This window comes from Plutella xylostella, chromosome 22 (assembly GCF_932276165.1).
Source record: "Plutella xylostella chromosome 22, ilPluXylo3.1, whole genome shotgun sequence".
NCBI classification, from domain to species: Eukaryota; Metazoa; Arthropoda; class Insecta; order Lepidoptera; family Plutellidae; genus Plutella; species Plutella xylostella.
The window spans coordinates 5,686,920-5,702,658 of record NC_064002.1 but is presented as its reverse complement, the minus strand read 5'-3'; the positions used below and the strand labels follow the sequence as shown (position 1 = coordinate 5,702,658).

At 38.5% G+C, this 15,739-nt stretch overlaps 1 protein-coding gene across 2 annotated transcripts; it reads left to right on the top strand.

The window, feature by feature from the left end:
• Positions 1-1,381: 1,381 nt before the first annotated feature.
• Positions 1,382-10,274, top strand: LOC105389047 (mucin-5AC). 2 transcript variants are annotated; one of them, XM_038105597.2, is made up of 6 exons: positions 1,382-1,573; positions 1,680-2,381; positions 2,475-3,026; positions 3,463-3,673; positions 3,867-3,910; positions 10,180-10,274. In XM_038105597.2, exons 1-4 carry the CDS (start codon positions 1,516-1,518, stop codon positions 3,666-3,668), a joined length of 1,518 nt encoding a protein of 505 aa, XP_037961525.1. In that variant the 5' UTR covers positions 1,382-1,515; the 3' UTR covers positions 3,669-3,673; positions 3,867-3,910; positions 10,180-10,274. The 2 variants fall into 2 exon arrangements, with proteins under 2 accessions (XP_037961525.1, XP_011558404.2); XM_011560102.3 differs by lacking the exon at positions 10,180-10,274 and having other exon boundaries at positions 1,384-1,573; positions 3,867-4,096.
• Positions 10,275-15,739: the final 5,465 nt, after the last annotated feature.

Below are 15,739 nucleotides of genomic sequence, written 5' to 3'. Positions count from 1 at the left end.
AGCCCAGCTTATACCTCTCAGGATAGCAACCACGTTCCTCATCACATCGTCAAGGAGAATAACAAATAGGAGCGGTGACAGGAGACATCCCTGCTTGACGCCAGCTGAAATGCGTATTGGGGCCCCAAGCTCTTTTTCGTGTACGACCCTACATGTACTGCCCTCGTATAGCGAGCGTATCACTTGGATGATGCAGGCTGGTATGCCTCTGCGTTGTAGACTTGACCACAACGCGGTCCACTTCACGGTGTCGAAGGCTTTTTCGAAGTCTACAAAGGCCAGAAATAGCTCCGACTGCCATTCGACACATTGCTCAATAAGGACCCGTAGGGTGTTGGTGTGGTCAGTGCAGGAGCGTCCAGGGCGAAAGCCAGCCTGCTCATCTCTGAGGGTCACTGCTACTTTCGGCGCGATGCGGTTTAGCAGGATCTTAGCTAAGACTTTGGCGGCAGCGGGCAGTAGCGTGATGCCGCGCCAGTTGTCGCATCGCGATGGGTCCCCCTTCTTTGGAACTTTCACCAGGAGTCCTTGTTTCCACTCGGCGGGTACTTGTCCGGCTTCCCAAATACGGGTCAAAAGGGGGAACAGTAAAGTAGCAGACATTGGAGCATCAGCCCTCAGCATATCTACATGGATATTGTCGATACCTGGCGCCTTCCCCGGCTTCAGTGACTTCACAGCTGCAACTACTTCTTCGAAAGAGGGTGGCGCTGTTGGTATATCCAGAAGAATGCTGTCGTTATCCATGCTGGTGGGCTCTTGTAGGTCTGTGCCCTGGGCTTGCTCTAGGAGACTTGAAAAGTGCTCCGTCCATCGCAGCAGCTGCTCGCTCTGGGTGCACAATAGACTGCCATCGCTGGCTCTGAGTAGCTTCCTCGCAGGTCGTGTGCGTCTTCCACTGAGGCGTCGCGTCACGTCGTATAGCGCACGCATGTCCTTGTGGCGAGCGGCTACGTTGGCACGGTCCGCCAACTCGTCTGCGGCTCTTCGGCGGTCTCGACGTGCGGTCCTCTTAATTTGTGAGCGAAGGTTGGCGTATCGGCTTCTTAGGCAAGATGCGTCCGGCTCCACTGCAGACAGTAGTTGGCCCTTGACTTGGTGCCGATCTTCAATTGCCTGCCACAGTTCTTGCGACATCCAGTTCTCTCTTTGAGGCTTGGAGTAACCGAGTACCTCTTCCCCTGCGTTTGTGTAGGCGTTCCTTATGCGCATATAAGAAATAATACCTATACTTAATTGCTAACAAATAGGTAAGTAAAGTAGTACATACATACAAGTAAACAGTGGTTTTGACAAATAACAAAAGGGCCATTCTACCATTGCGTACTATCTAACTACATTGATAACAATGCACGCCTACTACCCGTAGGTGTTTGAACAGCTTTTCTCATTGTTCAGATCATAAACGTAAAACTGTACAAGTACTTATGATAAACAGGTAGATATAATTAATAGCTGAAATACGTCCGAGTCGGCGATGTGTGTGGCAACGAGTCAGTCTTTATTTAGAGGACAATGGCGTCTAAAGTGGTGACAGTGTCGTTGTTTTACATCTTCTGTTTTAACCTAGTCGGTATGTAATAGCTCCTATACTTTCAAGGTGTGATCTGTATCACCACCCTCCTTCTTTCTCATCTTTCTGCAACTGTCTCTATGAGTTTCATCCATTTTCGTTACAGCATCTTATCCTTTAACCAAGGATTATCAATACAGCCGTGTTGGTGCAGACCAGAATGAAAGACTCTCCTCGAACTCTCCTCTCCAGAACAGGCAATTTAATTCCAACCCTCAACAATATGAAGATCCAAACAAACCTTCTAAGCCAGGACCTTGGAATTTTAAAAACCTGAGTGTGCAGCAGAAGTTATTGATTGAAAATTTGCTTCGGAAACAGTTTCTGGAACGAAATAAGCAATGGACTGGAAGTCAATACAATAGACCTGTGCAGAAAACATCATACTCAACACTGCCTAACTCAGGTCAAACAGTGAAGATCGAGAATCCACACAGATTGCCTGTGACAGGCAATCCACCTTCTTTTGTGAATAATAATCACAACACAAATACGCAAAGATTTGCACCTGTGAATATAGCCAATTTACAAAATAATCGAAATGGAATGACTGCTAATGAAGTGAAGCGACTACATTATGGTTCAAATAACCCAGACAGTGATATACTTAACAAATCAGTTTTTATTAGTGAAACTGGTATACTGAATACTGGGCAGAGTGGTAACAAAGTGAAATCTACAGAAACTATTCAACAGTATGGATCAGTAAATTCCCACAACCATGCTGAAAATCTGGGAATCAAGCCAGTAACAAATAACGCAAATGCACAATCCACATTCACAACAGCTCTTCAAGGATTCAAATCAGGTGATAAACTTTATTTATTTATAAACTGTGCTATTCCGTATGAATTTTTAACGATAATCAAATTATATAACGTGCGTTTTATCCGGATTTCAGGATCCAATGATCAGAAAATTATGTCTTACGCAGATGTGCTTAAATTATTACAAAGCACGAACATAAATGGAAACAATGGTGAACGAACATCCGTCGTAACAAATCAGTATAATACGCAGACTGCATCAGTACCCGATCCTTTATTGCTGTCATCCGTACCAGTACAACATCAAAATACTCAAGTTCAAAACTCAGCATCTGTTCCTATAACGAGTGTACCTGCATCAAGACAGTTTTTGCAAAAATCTTCTACGTTTAAACCAATCCCAGCGCCTCCAGCCTCATCGTCTATGTCATCAACTTCCAGCATTTATTCTACAGACAGTTTACCTTCACAACCAAGACCAGATGCAACAGCATATTCTGAATCTGCTTCTTCTACAAGTTCAGAAAATGTGGTTCAACCTTCGCCCTTAATAATACCGACGACAAAAACTGAAAATGATTCACAGGATTCAACTAAAAACCTTGTAAATTCAGAACCTACCGTAATTACATCTGAATCCACTTCAGGGGCTCCGGAAAATATTATAATAACTTCAGAATCTGCAGGTACTATAAACTACACATTAATTTATGAAATTATGAATAGCAATCCTATTAATAATAATATTATAAATGCGAAAGTTTGTGAGTATGTATGTGTGTAATTTTGTTACTTCTTTACGTTCAAACGGCTGAACCAATTTTAACCAAAATTGGCATGAAGTTGTCTGACACCCGAGATTAACACATATGCTACTTTTTAAGGCGAAGCGAAACTCGCGGGAATAGCTGGATGTTGCAAAATGGGTATACGAAGCCGAAAGGGGGTGACTCAGGGGGCTATTCTGAACAACTTTTGTTCTACGAGTTTCGGAAATTCACCCCCTTTCAGCTTAGTATACCCTTTTTGCAACATCCTGTAAAATAATGAAAAAAATTAAAAAAATACCTAATTAAGTAATTAGTACTTACCTAATTAAGTTGATGATATTTTTTATTCTAGTTTCGGCTGCTGCTGATGCTGGTGGTGAGGATGATGATGATTATGATGATGGTGATGATGATGATGGTGATGATGAAGACTTTCCCCCTTCCATGTGGTTTAGTACATCAGATCCTACTTTCTTGACCAAACTATTTGGAAACGCACCATTGGGAGTTGTATACTTCTACAACGCTCCAAAGCCGATTCCGGAAATTGATCAATAGATTTTGTAAGTACCTACCTATACCTACACAGTGTTTTGTTATAAGTACTTAGGTAAACTAGTTTTGATTTTAAAAAATAAGTCGTTTTTTAACCTGTATGTAATACTAATTAATAAACAAACAAAATTTTATCGATAAAATAATCTTTATTAGTTACTAAATAAAAATACTTACCTAAAAAAAAATTCTGGTTCACAGATTTAAAGTGAATTCCGCATCTGGACCTACTGCCTACCCACAAAGTATGTACATATTACTGATAGACAAAAACACGCATCAAAGATGTTATAAGTAATACTTTTTTGTATTAAACTTTAAAACCATCCATTAAACGATTTGTATGTGTACAACTTACAGCTTTAAAAGTAAACAAAGTCCTCGAAACAAATAAAGTAAGTCAGATCATCTTAGACTGAACATAATAAATAGTTACTGTTTTCTTTAATTTGGTGCTATTATGTCACTGGAACTTTTTCATTTATTTTCTAACATTCATAGAGTGGGCTTCTTTAACAAAAACATTATTCCGGCGTTAACGTAAAACATGCGGGGGTTGTCACCCACATAGATACAAATTGCGGCGATAAATCCTCACTCTTCGCCCGGTGACGGTATTAACGAGAACAAATGACGCTCACTAATATTTACGAATTATATAAACCTTCACGCTTAACATTTTCCACACAAAACACACACTTATACCATTTAAAGCGCCTAAATCTTCAGAGGGCCTATCTTTTTTCATCATGAGAGATCAGTGAAAATTAACGAAATTTGTTAAAAGCCATCAAAGTGAATTTAAAACTAGGTACCTATGACACAAAACGAATATTAAACTCTCACTCATTCTCTTGTTACTTAGTCATAGTAACCGGCACAAAGGCACATTTCAAATTAATATTTCGGGTAATTCTGAAATCCTAACACAACTCTATTACGATCTTTCGCAAGATATTATCGCGTGGTGGTACAGAGGCGGTCTTTGACTGCACGCAAGCAGCAGCGGTAAAATGCTGCCTTCTGCCACATTCGCTTCACTAACGTTGACATGAAATTAGCAATCAAGAAACGGCGACAGACGAATTGAACACAGACTAACGAAGGTAAGGGTGCTTTTCCACAACTTCCACAAAATATGCGCTGTTAAGAGCACAATGCACCCTTATCATAAATAACAAACTTATTCGTTACTAATTGAAAGGCGAAACATTCGTCTATTTATAATATATGATTTACTGAACCGCCCAGAATAAGCCCATTGTGTCTACAGAGTAAGCTTTTAAAGCCCCCGGTTGAGAATTATTTACTATACACAGGACGTGACCAGGCGGATGAATTTACCAACAGGCATCGAGGGCGTCGAGGCACTGAAATATAGTGCCACGGAAATATTATGCATAGGTACTTTTAGGTTTACTCGGGAGCTAGGCTGACCGAGCTGAAATCAAGGGGATATGTACAAAGGTTCCACTCGAGAGAGCCACGTACAGGAACTTCGCCCCCTCTCAGAATAGATTAGAATAGAATATATGCATAAGTACAGTCAGCAAAAGAGCTACATTCGCCACCTCAGCGCAATCTACTGACGGATGATATGTGACATAAAAAAACATTTAACTTGTTGAAATTGTTTGCATAGTTCGGTAAAATACAAAATTTATTATTAGATTTACCTTCCTCGTACCTTACTCTCAGGATCAAACTATTTGGGTAGCAAACATATGTTTTGCTGACTGTATTGTATCTTCTTCTTCTTCTTCTTCTTCTTCTTAAGTCCTTTAACTCCTAGTGGAGCATAGGGCCGCAACTACAGCTTTCCACTTCTGACGATCAGAGGCAGCAGCCACAACTTCTGGCCAGCTCATGTTGATCGACTTGATCTCCTGGGCTAATGTCCTTATCCAAGATATTCTTGGGCGCCCTATCCTTCTTTTTCCTTGCGGGGCAAACACTAGGGCCTGCTTTGTGAGGCGAGAATCCTCCTGCCGCAACGAATGACCTATCCAGCGCCATTTTCGATTGAGGATCTCTAAATGCGTAGGTCTCTGATTTGTGAGAGACCAAAGATCTTCATTTCTGATGGTTCGTGGCCAAAATATTCCCAGAATTTGTCGCAAGCACTTGTTTATAAAAACTTGAAGCTTGTGGGAAATATCTTTACGCACAAACCAAGTCTCGCACCCGTATAAGAGGACAGTTTTTACGTTGGAGTTAAAGATCCTGATTTTGGTGTTACGGTTGATGTTCTTGGAACGCCAGAAGTTCTTCAGTTGTCCGAAACCTGTATTGTATACCTATACATAATAAGGGGCCATTCTGACGCTGTCGATTCACAGCTCGAGACAAAGACACGATACTACCGCATACCGTACGTATTATTTGCCTACAGTTGGTATTGATACGTAAACGGCTACGTAAATTACGTAATATATTTATTATTGACAGTTCAGTACAGAAACATAAGGCAGCGTTCCCACTACGCCGGACCGGCAGATCTGCCGCGCCGGTAAATCTGCCGGAAGAGCTAGTGGCTGTACAATTTATATGAAGCTGTTCACATTATCCCGGGTCCGGCATTTTTGCCGAACCCGGCATTTCTACCGAACGGCAGCGTTCCCACTACGCCGGACCGGCAGATCTGCCGAAAACCGGACACCGGACAGAGTGTTCACATTACATCGGATCCCGGAAGAAATTCAAACAGTCATCCGTTGAATTTGGACGACGAAATTGTTGTGTTGCGGTGGTATCTTAATAGAAGGCAAAATAAGCGGGGCGAGCGGGGGACAGATACCGGCACAAACTCGTTCACATTACTCCGGGCCCGGTCGTTCTACCGGCAATTCGTAGGCAGCGTTCCCACTACGCCGGACCGGCAGATCTGCCGAAAACCGGACACCGGACAGAGTGTTCACATTACATCGGATCCCGGAAGAAATTCAGACAGTCCTCAGTTGAATTTGGAAAGATTTTCCATTCTTTTCATTTTACATCCAGGGGCGAGGGGAGCACGAGCGGGGCGAGCGGGGGACAGATACCGGCACAAACTCGTTCACATTACTCCGGGCCCGGTCGTTCTACCGGCAATTCGTAGTGACAAAACGTTCGGTAGAAATGCCGGGCTCGGCAAAAATGCCGGACCCGGGATAATGTGAATAGCTTCATATAAATTGTACAGCCACTAGCTCTTCCGGCAGATTTACCGGCGCGGCAGATCTGCCGGTCCGGCGTAGTGGGAACGCTGCCAACGTTTTGTCACTACGAATTGCCGGTAGAACGACCGGGCCCGGAGTAGTGTGAACGAGTTTGTGCCGGTATCTGTCCCCCGCTCGCCCCGCTCGTGCTCCCCTCGCCCCGCCCGTGTTCCACTCACGTCATTCGGCTCGCATGTTCTGGTAAAAGTAGACGTTTAGCATGGATATTCAAGCAGAAACTTTAATTACGCTTGTCCAAGAGAGACCTGTTCTGTGGGATAAGACCGAAGACGTCTATAAAGACAAAACTAGTGAAAATCTTTCGCGTAAAATAGGGTGTACCCAATGTTTTCTTTTATTTTGCCTTCTATTAAGATACCACCACAACACAACAATTTCGTCGTCCATTGTGCGCGCAGGTCCAAATTCAACTGAGGACTGTCTGAATTTCTTCCGGGATCCGATATAATGTAAACACTCTGTCCGGTGTCCGGTTTTCGGCAGATCTGCCGGTCCGGCGTAGTGGGAACGCTGCCTAACATATTATTGAATCTGTCCATTGTCATTATCATCGATAGTGATGTCCTAACCGTGGAGGTGCTAGGAGGGTTACCCTATATACTGACGGAAAACGAACGAACGAGAGCTGTTAGGGTAGTCGCTCGAGCAGCAGTAACTTCGGTTTCCGTCATAGTGTCCCCAGGTCACGGACTCATCATTCTAATAAACAGATAAAAAAATTAGTAAGTGAAACATACCTCTGTAAACTTGCTATTTTTAAAAAGAACTTTAATGGAAGATTGCTTTTAAAGGACAGACAGTAGAAAACCTGAAACTCTTTTAGAAATGGCAAATTGTTTCCGCAATAAAAAAGAGGAATGCCCACCTTTTAATGCAAATGCCGTCGCTCCTGAAATAGGTATTATGATAATTTTATTGTAGTACAAATGTGACACAAGGTTGGACTCTATTATTATCAAACTGTAAGGAAATGGTTCCTAAGTTGTAATGTATTCACAAATAGCAGCTTGGGAACTGTTGAAGATACAATCTTTTATTTATTATCACAACTTGCTTTTGTCCCGAGCTTTTGCATGATAGAACAATACGAATATGACATAAGTATTTCATATAACAGGATTAAGGTGAATTATTGCAGTTTTTTTTTTATTTATTTTATTACAATACATTTTTTGGTTTATCATAAAAATGGATAAAGGTGCTCAAGAAAAACGGTTCAGCTGTTTGGTTTGGGTATTGTGCTACCGCTGGCAGATACACAGACGCACAGAGACCGTTAAACTTAACACACTTACTTTTCCGTCGGGGGTAAAAAAAATGTATTGTAGCGAATTAAGTAAGAGTGTATTGCGTACTTACTAAGGTTCTAGTTTTATGCATTAAATGGGAAAGACTTCAGTAAATAAATACTTATTTCAAATAACCAACATCAGTAACTATTTGACAGAAAGCTCTCTTCACGACGGATACAAGACAGATTTATCATACGCTTTTGCCTGAAAATTCAATTTTCTTTTGAACTTTTAAAAGCTACATTGTTCACTCTATCGCATTTAGCATACCGTAGCGTTAAATTGCTTCATAAAACTGTAGAGTTCACTACATAAACATAAGATATTGAAAATATATACTTATACAGCGTGTTTAGGTGCTAATTTTTAACATCTTTTATTGGAAAATCCGTGAAAAAATCATCTGAGCGATAGAAAGGGTACTGGTTGAATGACGAAGGCCTAAGCACAGAATGTTGTAAGGCTTCTTGGGACTGACCAAGTCCACCAGTGGACGATCACCGGCTGATGCATATATCATTATGATGTATGTTATAGGTAGTACTTAATTAAATAACTTGTATTTACATTTTCTTGCATTGCATTTACATTAAAAATACTTCTGATAACATTCAAACTTATAATTATAACTAAAACACAATACTGAGGACCTGAGGTGGAAATTCACTTAACGCTAAACATATTTAGTCGTCTTGTTAGAAAAAGTTTGGTAAAAGTGACCCTGAATCTGTTTTACCACTGATTAACCTAACCGGCGCGGTTTAAAAGTTCTAACGAACACAACTCCGAATATTTTACCATTTTATTGCTCCGATGTTGTACGACAATTTTCATTTAAAATGAGTTTTCATTTAATTCGAATGTCACTGGCACAGGTGTCGGTCGCGAAATTGCGGTTTTTGTTGAATATTAATTTGAAATTAGTTTTCTCAGAGAAGAAAAGCAATATAAAATGTGTGAAAAGATTGCTTTCTAGGTAACTATGTACTAACTTAGGTTTTTCTAAACTGGGGTAAAGAGTTGGTAAAATCATGTGGTCAGCTGTATGTGGCATTAAATACCTATTTAGACTAAGTCGGTTCACGCCCATTAATTTACAATAAGTAAATCAAATATATTGTATATTTTATATACTTAGGCCTTGGTCTCCTATTTACGCTGTAGGTCGCGTCTAGCGTCACGCCGTAGGCCGCGTCACGATGCTCACTATAGAAATGTACTGATGCGGTCTCCCTCACACGCCGACGTTGGCGCGTAGACATAATGAGCATTGTGACGCGGCCTACGGCGGTGACACTTGACGCGACCTACGGAGTAAATAGGAGACCCGGGCCTAAACTAAAATTTCAGTCCAAGTTTGTTGACATTTGTTTAATTTATGGTTTTTAATTACATAGAATCCTGAACGAAGTCCTTCTAATTTATTACGGTACCTTCCTGCCGGCTGGCTAAGATGTACCTGCGAGCCGAGTGGTAGTTTTTCTCATCGAAAAGTGGAAATTTAACGGAGTATTAAGAGGTAGTACCTACCTATTGGCAGAGATTGCTTTTAGTGATAAGACCGCCTTTTGTAATCTAATGAATACAACTCTTTATTTTTATTATTATTTTTGTTGTACAAATAAAGTGTACTCTATCTATCTATCTATGTATATTAACGCGCGAAGCTACCGTACCGCACAGTCATATATATATATATATATATATATATATCCGGCTTACTTTTCACTGCTCGAACGGTGTAAAAACACACACTCTGCATGATGATGTCGGATCTTAAATATTTGGTACTTACCACTAACCAAGTACCTACCTACCGATAGTATCTATAAAGTGTGTAGAAAAGCATTATTTTAAATCTAACGCACCTAACAATTTTTTGAATAATGAATTTCAAAATGTATAACATTTTTTATTTCACTTTGCCGAGGCATGTAATATTCTTAAGACGCAAGGTACCTACACCCTTTTCGCAGCACCCTGTAGGTATGAATCTCATTTCAGATTGTAAAAGGAACCGCACGCTCACGTCTTCGTTTTATAGTCCTTGTGAATTTTTCAACACTTCAGCAGCACGGATATTCAGCAGTCAGTCTGAAGTACTGCTTATGCGCTATGCTATGGAATGGAATTATTAAAACATGGTAGGTACTTAGTTTACCTAGATCTTCACCAAGGCAGGCTTTCCACGATCACAAAACACTAGCATGAAATGGACATTTTTTTATTATACTCAATTGTTATTACAGTGCTACACAATGTAGGAGTTTCTCCTTTCATCACAAGTACGCCATTTTGTGCAAAATTGTGCAGAATTAGTTACACCATTAATTACCAACTACTTAGGTAGATAATAGGCAAACTTTTTCGTAGTGATAGCAAAAAAGACTTTTCTGGACGGCCCCGGCCGATATAATGTTAGGCTACTTTCAGTGACAAATTGGCAAAATTTCGTTGAAGAAGATGTTGAACGAGGAATGGGAGGAAAACCGAGGATTCTGCCAACAGCGGCGGTGCTGCGTCATCGACTAACGACCGCGCGGCGGGCGACCAACTCGACTTCTTTTTATGTGTCCTCGTGAATGCTACATAGTTTTTGATAGCATTCTGGTTGAGGATTGGCAAATGGGGTAAGTACTTAAAAAACGTTTTTATCAGTAATCGATTCGATATTCGTAGGTATTTTAAAATAACAAATATAGTTTTTTTATTTTACTTAAATAAAAAATTTCAGTGGCTATAAATATAGTTTGAAATTGCTAAAATGAAATTTTGTGCTTTTAGTATAGACGTAATTGTCAGATAAAAAGTAAATATGAAGTAGCGAAAATAATTTAATCGTAAATGTATAATATTATTTGATTTAAGTATGTGTATGAAAGTGAAAAAGAAATGAATGTTTGAGCGATAACATATAATCATTACACATGGCTATGGTCAGAAGTGAACAGTTTCGGCTGCTGATGAAGATTCTGACTAGGCACATAATAAAAAACTAAATAAAATAGGTACATACAACGGAATTAAACTAACAAGACCTCGCGTCGCATTGGTCAGCGTCTCGGGGGAGAAAATAGAACTATGTTGATAAAAGAGCGACCTGTAAAAGTATAATAGGACTGAGAAAAGGTTTTCTCGAATAAATTCACTATTATTTTGATGACTCATCCAGAGCCTAAGTTTCAATTTAGTTTCTGAAATTGGAATTGTGTTTCTTACTACTCACGTGCAGTACGTTGGTACTAAAGACACAATATTATGTGTTTTTTTTTATGTTCACACTTACAATATCTTCTATAGTAGTATTTTAGTGAACTAGCAACAGATTTAAGTATCTACTTAGAACCATCAACTGTTAAAAGCATTGGTATTTTTTATATTTACAATAGTCCAATAAGTTAATTCTACTACACACATTGATCATTACAATGTATCCTTAGGTCTGAAAACTAAAAAAATAGGTATTATAATAAGTAAGAGCGCATATATTATTTTAAATTAGCATACAAACTCGCTGTAGTTTGTACGGACTAACCCCCTTATTCATAGAGAAGTTACAAAACGTTTTAACTAATAAACTGTTTTGTCCCTCTCCAACAAAGAACAATTTGTTCTTTGACAGAGAGGGACAAAACAGTTTATTAGTTAAAACGTATTGTAACTTTTCTATGAATAAGGGGCCGGGTTACTGTATAACTTTAGTTGCTACGAAAATCGTGGTTTCCGTTTACTAATGAAGTTCGGAGCGGCGCCGTGGTTGTAATGTGGATATTGCTAAACTTTGCTGCCAACTCAACAATAAGCGAATTTTACGGTAGAAGTAGTACTTAAATCTTTTATTTACTAAGCTAAGTACATTAAAATACCTCCAGATAAACTGAAGGGTAGTTTTAGCTGTGGTAGTGATAACTTATTAGACGACGCGTAGAAGCGACTCTGAGCTTTTTTTATGAATGTTGAAACTTAAGCCCTATTTTTTACATTAATTATGGATGAATTTCCCCCCCGTGGTGCACCCTGCTGGCTGCTAACAGCAGGCGACCGACTGATGGCGGTCCAACACTTTGTATATTGCACCTTTGCTTTGTATGTTGTATATAATGCATACGTACATTATATACAACGTGTTGTATATAAGTCATAGTTATAGAGATGTGATCAGACTAATCAGGCAACAGGATAGAATGCACTACATTCTGGTTTTTCCATTCAAACATGGTTGTGAAGTCTTTCTATTCACGCCATGTGACTACTATCCAACTGTACTAATTGTCTATTCACGCCATGTGACTACTATCCAACTGTACTAATCTTTCTATTCACGCCATGTGACTACTATCCAACTGTACTAATCTTTCTATTCACGCCAATGTTACTATTATCCAACTGTTCGGTACACTATTATGCCATAAGTATGTCGCATTCTCTGTACAACCAATCTGTCACTCACTAGCCCCTCTGTACCCTCGGGTTTGTTATGTATGAACCAGAGGCCTTACCAGGAATATTAATGGTGAACTTGAAATAACGTGTACAAACGTCAAACGTAATATCGAATGAGTATGCTCATAACTTTCCCATGCACTCTTGTAATAAGCATTTCATGCGTTTTCAATATTTCACGAGTTTGGCGTGTAAAAAAAAACTCACCGTGATGGTTCCTGGTAAAATCAAAACCTATAAACGTTATGAGCGCGCGAAGTTTAGTTACATGAATATTAATTACGAAAAGTTGGAGTTTATCATTTTTAATCTAAACGAATATCACCCGACATATAATATGACTTACATAAATATAAAATTCGATAGAAGATAGTGTTGACGAGATTTTCGAGAAAACACGGAAAGTTTCCAGGAAAGTTTTGTCACTTTTCATTGTTGAAGTGAGGAGAATTCGCGCCGCGCCAACTTTGCGGCTGAAACGTTGGAAATTCTGTAACTCACGTGAGGTGCACATTCAAGCAAATAGAACAGGGGCCTGTATGAAGTTCATGACGTATTATTACGGAAACTACACTCACAAGCAATGAAAAAGTTCCAGCGACACTAGCACCAAATTAAAGAGAAAAGACTAGCTCAGTCGGGGTTTGGATTCAAGTGGAACTTTTTCATTACTCGCGAGTATATAATGTGTATGTACAGTAACTTTATCCCAATTATACCCGAATCATCAAGATAGAATTTGATTTTGGAATTATTTTATTTTTATACTTTGTGGTCAGAAAGCAGCAGTAAAAATATCTTCAACATCATTGGGTATTGAAGCTATCAATCGGGTTTTATTATCCAAATTATGTCAGCTATTGTAGGACGATGGTGTCGAAAACAGATCCTTCCCTTTATTAAGCGAAGAATAATGGGGCCAGGAAGAATCGGACAGTATTTCATGCCCTAGATAAGCATTTTTCGATCAACTTTATTGGGGATCTTATCAACGTTATTATTATTGATCAACGAAAAAATAATTTTAAAATTTTTAATAACACATTTACTGCACTTATTTTAGATGATCAACATAATATGGAGTTGTTTATGTTTTGGTGTAGAGTTACTATGTAAGTATACTTACCTACATTGAATTATCACCGTTGCAATATCACTGAAAAAATCCAATTGTATAAATGTATAGGGCAAAGCTTAAAACTTAACCGACCAATGTAAAAACTAACTGTAGGATTTAGTTGCGGTCCAGTGTCGGCGAGATACTGGCTTTTACGATATAACGCCAAATTAACCACATTTTATGTACCATAATGTCAGTCGTTTCAACCAGCAGTAACGCCAAGGGGCCTTAATGTCTATCTACTGTTTTATTACTCTACTTTAGAAGGGTTATATTTTAGAACAAATCTTAAAGACAAAAAAAACACATCCGGACTACCAAACCACTATAGTATACGAGTATGTAATGTGGTATACACTTATACATTACCAAATAAATAAAAATCTCACAATAAGTCACAACTTAATTGCTTAATTAATAATATTATCTTGATTTACAGTGGCTTTCATTTAAACTTTATCTGAATTTCAATACAAGTAGGATATTTATGGTATTAATAGGTACTTAACTGTGGGCCTCTACATTGTTCTCTTTCAATGAAAGCTGTGACTTGTAGCATTACATTTAATATCAGATATTTTATTATATTATGAAAGTGTTATTGTCTCCTCCAAGGGTCTAAGTACAGGACATAAACCTTATATTACACAATATAAAGCGGGAAGATCATAATTGGGAAATAGTAATAAAGGGCACCAACCCATTTTTTATTGACTTTTGGCGACGATATTCTAAAAAATACAGATTTCCACGGAAAATCTACCTTAGTAGGTAAGCGTCGACCTTTCGGCAGTACGCAACAGACGCATCGCGTTCAGAGCTTCTAGTACGGGTTTTGTTATCTATGAAAATGAAAAAAGTTAACGTTTTCTCCTGTCATCTGCATACATTATCTGTCAAAAGTGTCATGATAGTTTCCATTAGAGGCGCCACTTAGTATGCGAGAAAACGTAAACTTGTATAGTTTTTGACAAACTATCAAACCTATACTAGACCCTCAGTATTATTTTTATTCTTTCTTTCGTGCGTCCAGTAACTGTTCATAGGCATTGCTGATGCTTTTTCTCTATACATTTATAACTATCTTTTTGGTCCATACATAATAAGATACCAATACCTACTTACCAACCTAAAGTCGATGAACTCCAAGTTTTAGTTACAAAATGTAGCTATTGTATAGCCCTATACTAATAATAATTTTCAGGTTATTCGGGTTTCTTGAAATTTCAAGTTTATCTTATTATGTACCTATATGGAATTTTTTTCTTATTTGTCGTAGATTTTGAGCAATCTTGGAGTGTCTTTTTATTTGAATTAATTTAAAAACTAAGTTATAAAATAGAACATAATGACAATGAAATACTTAGGTACTAGCAAAAATGATTGATTTCGTAATTAAACCATTTATTTTGGCCGTAGTTTATTTGTTTAATAGTATTTTAATTAAAAAGACACACAAAGATTGTTTTCTTTTTCGCCAAATAAGAATGAATACAGTATAGCTATTCAGTTAAATTTTTGAATTTACTTACAGCACTTGCAAAAAAGCACAATAATGAATGACCCTTAAATTTTTGCGAACATTATAATTGCTCGCATCATCCGAGAAGAAATTAGTTCAGGCAGGTAAGTGTTCATTAGTTTCACAATTTATTACACTTAAATAGACACGGTGCCATTATTAAGGCGACACAAATGCTGTTAATTCACAAGAGAGGGTATCGTGATATCGTCGGATACTGATGGTGTCATAGTAGTTTATTTAACTAATATAAACAACCTTAACTTTTTTAAAGATTATTAAGACAGTTTGGGTCTGGGAACATGGATAGGATGGATAGGACAGGATACTAAATAAAAAAAATATAATAAAAAAAGACATAATAAGTTACAATAATGTAAACTATTACGTGATGATTATCTAATACTAGTTGTTCCCGCGAGCTTCGCTTCGCCTTAAATAAAAGTTTTCCCGGGGGAATTCCGCGATAAAGAGTATGA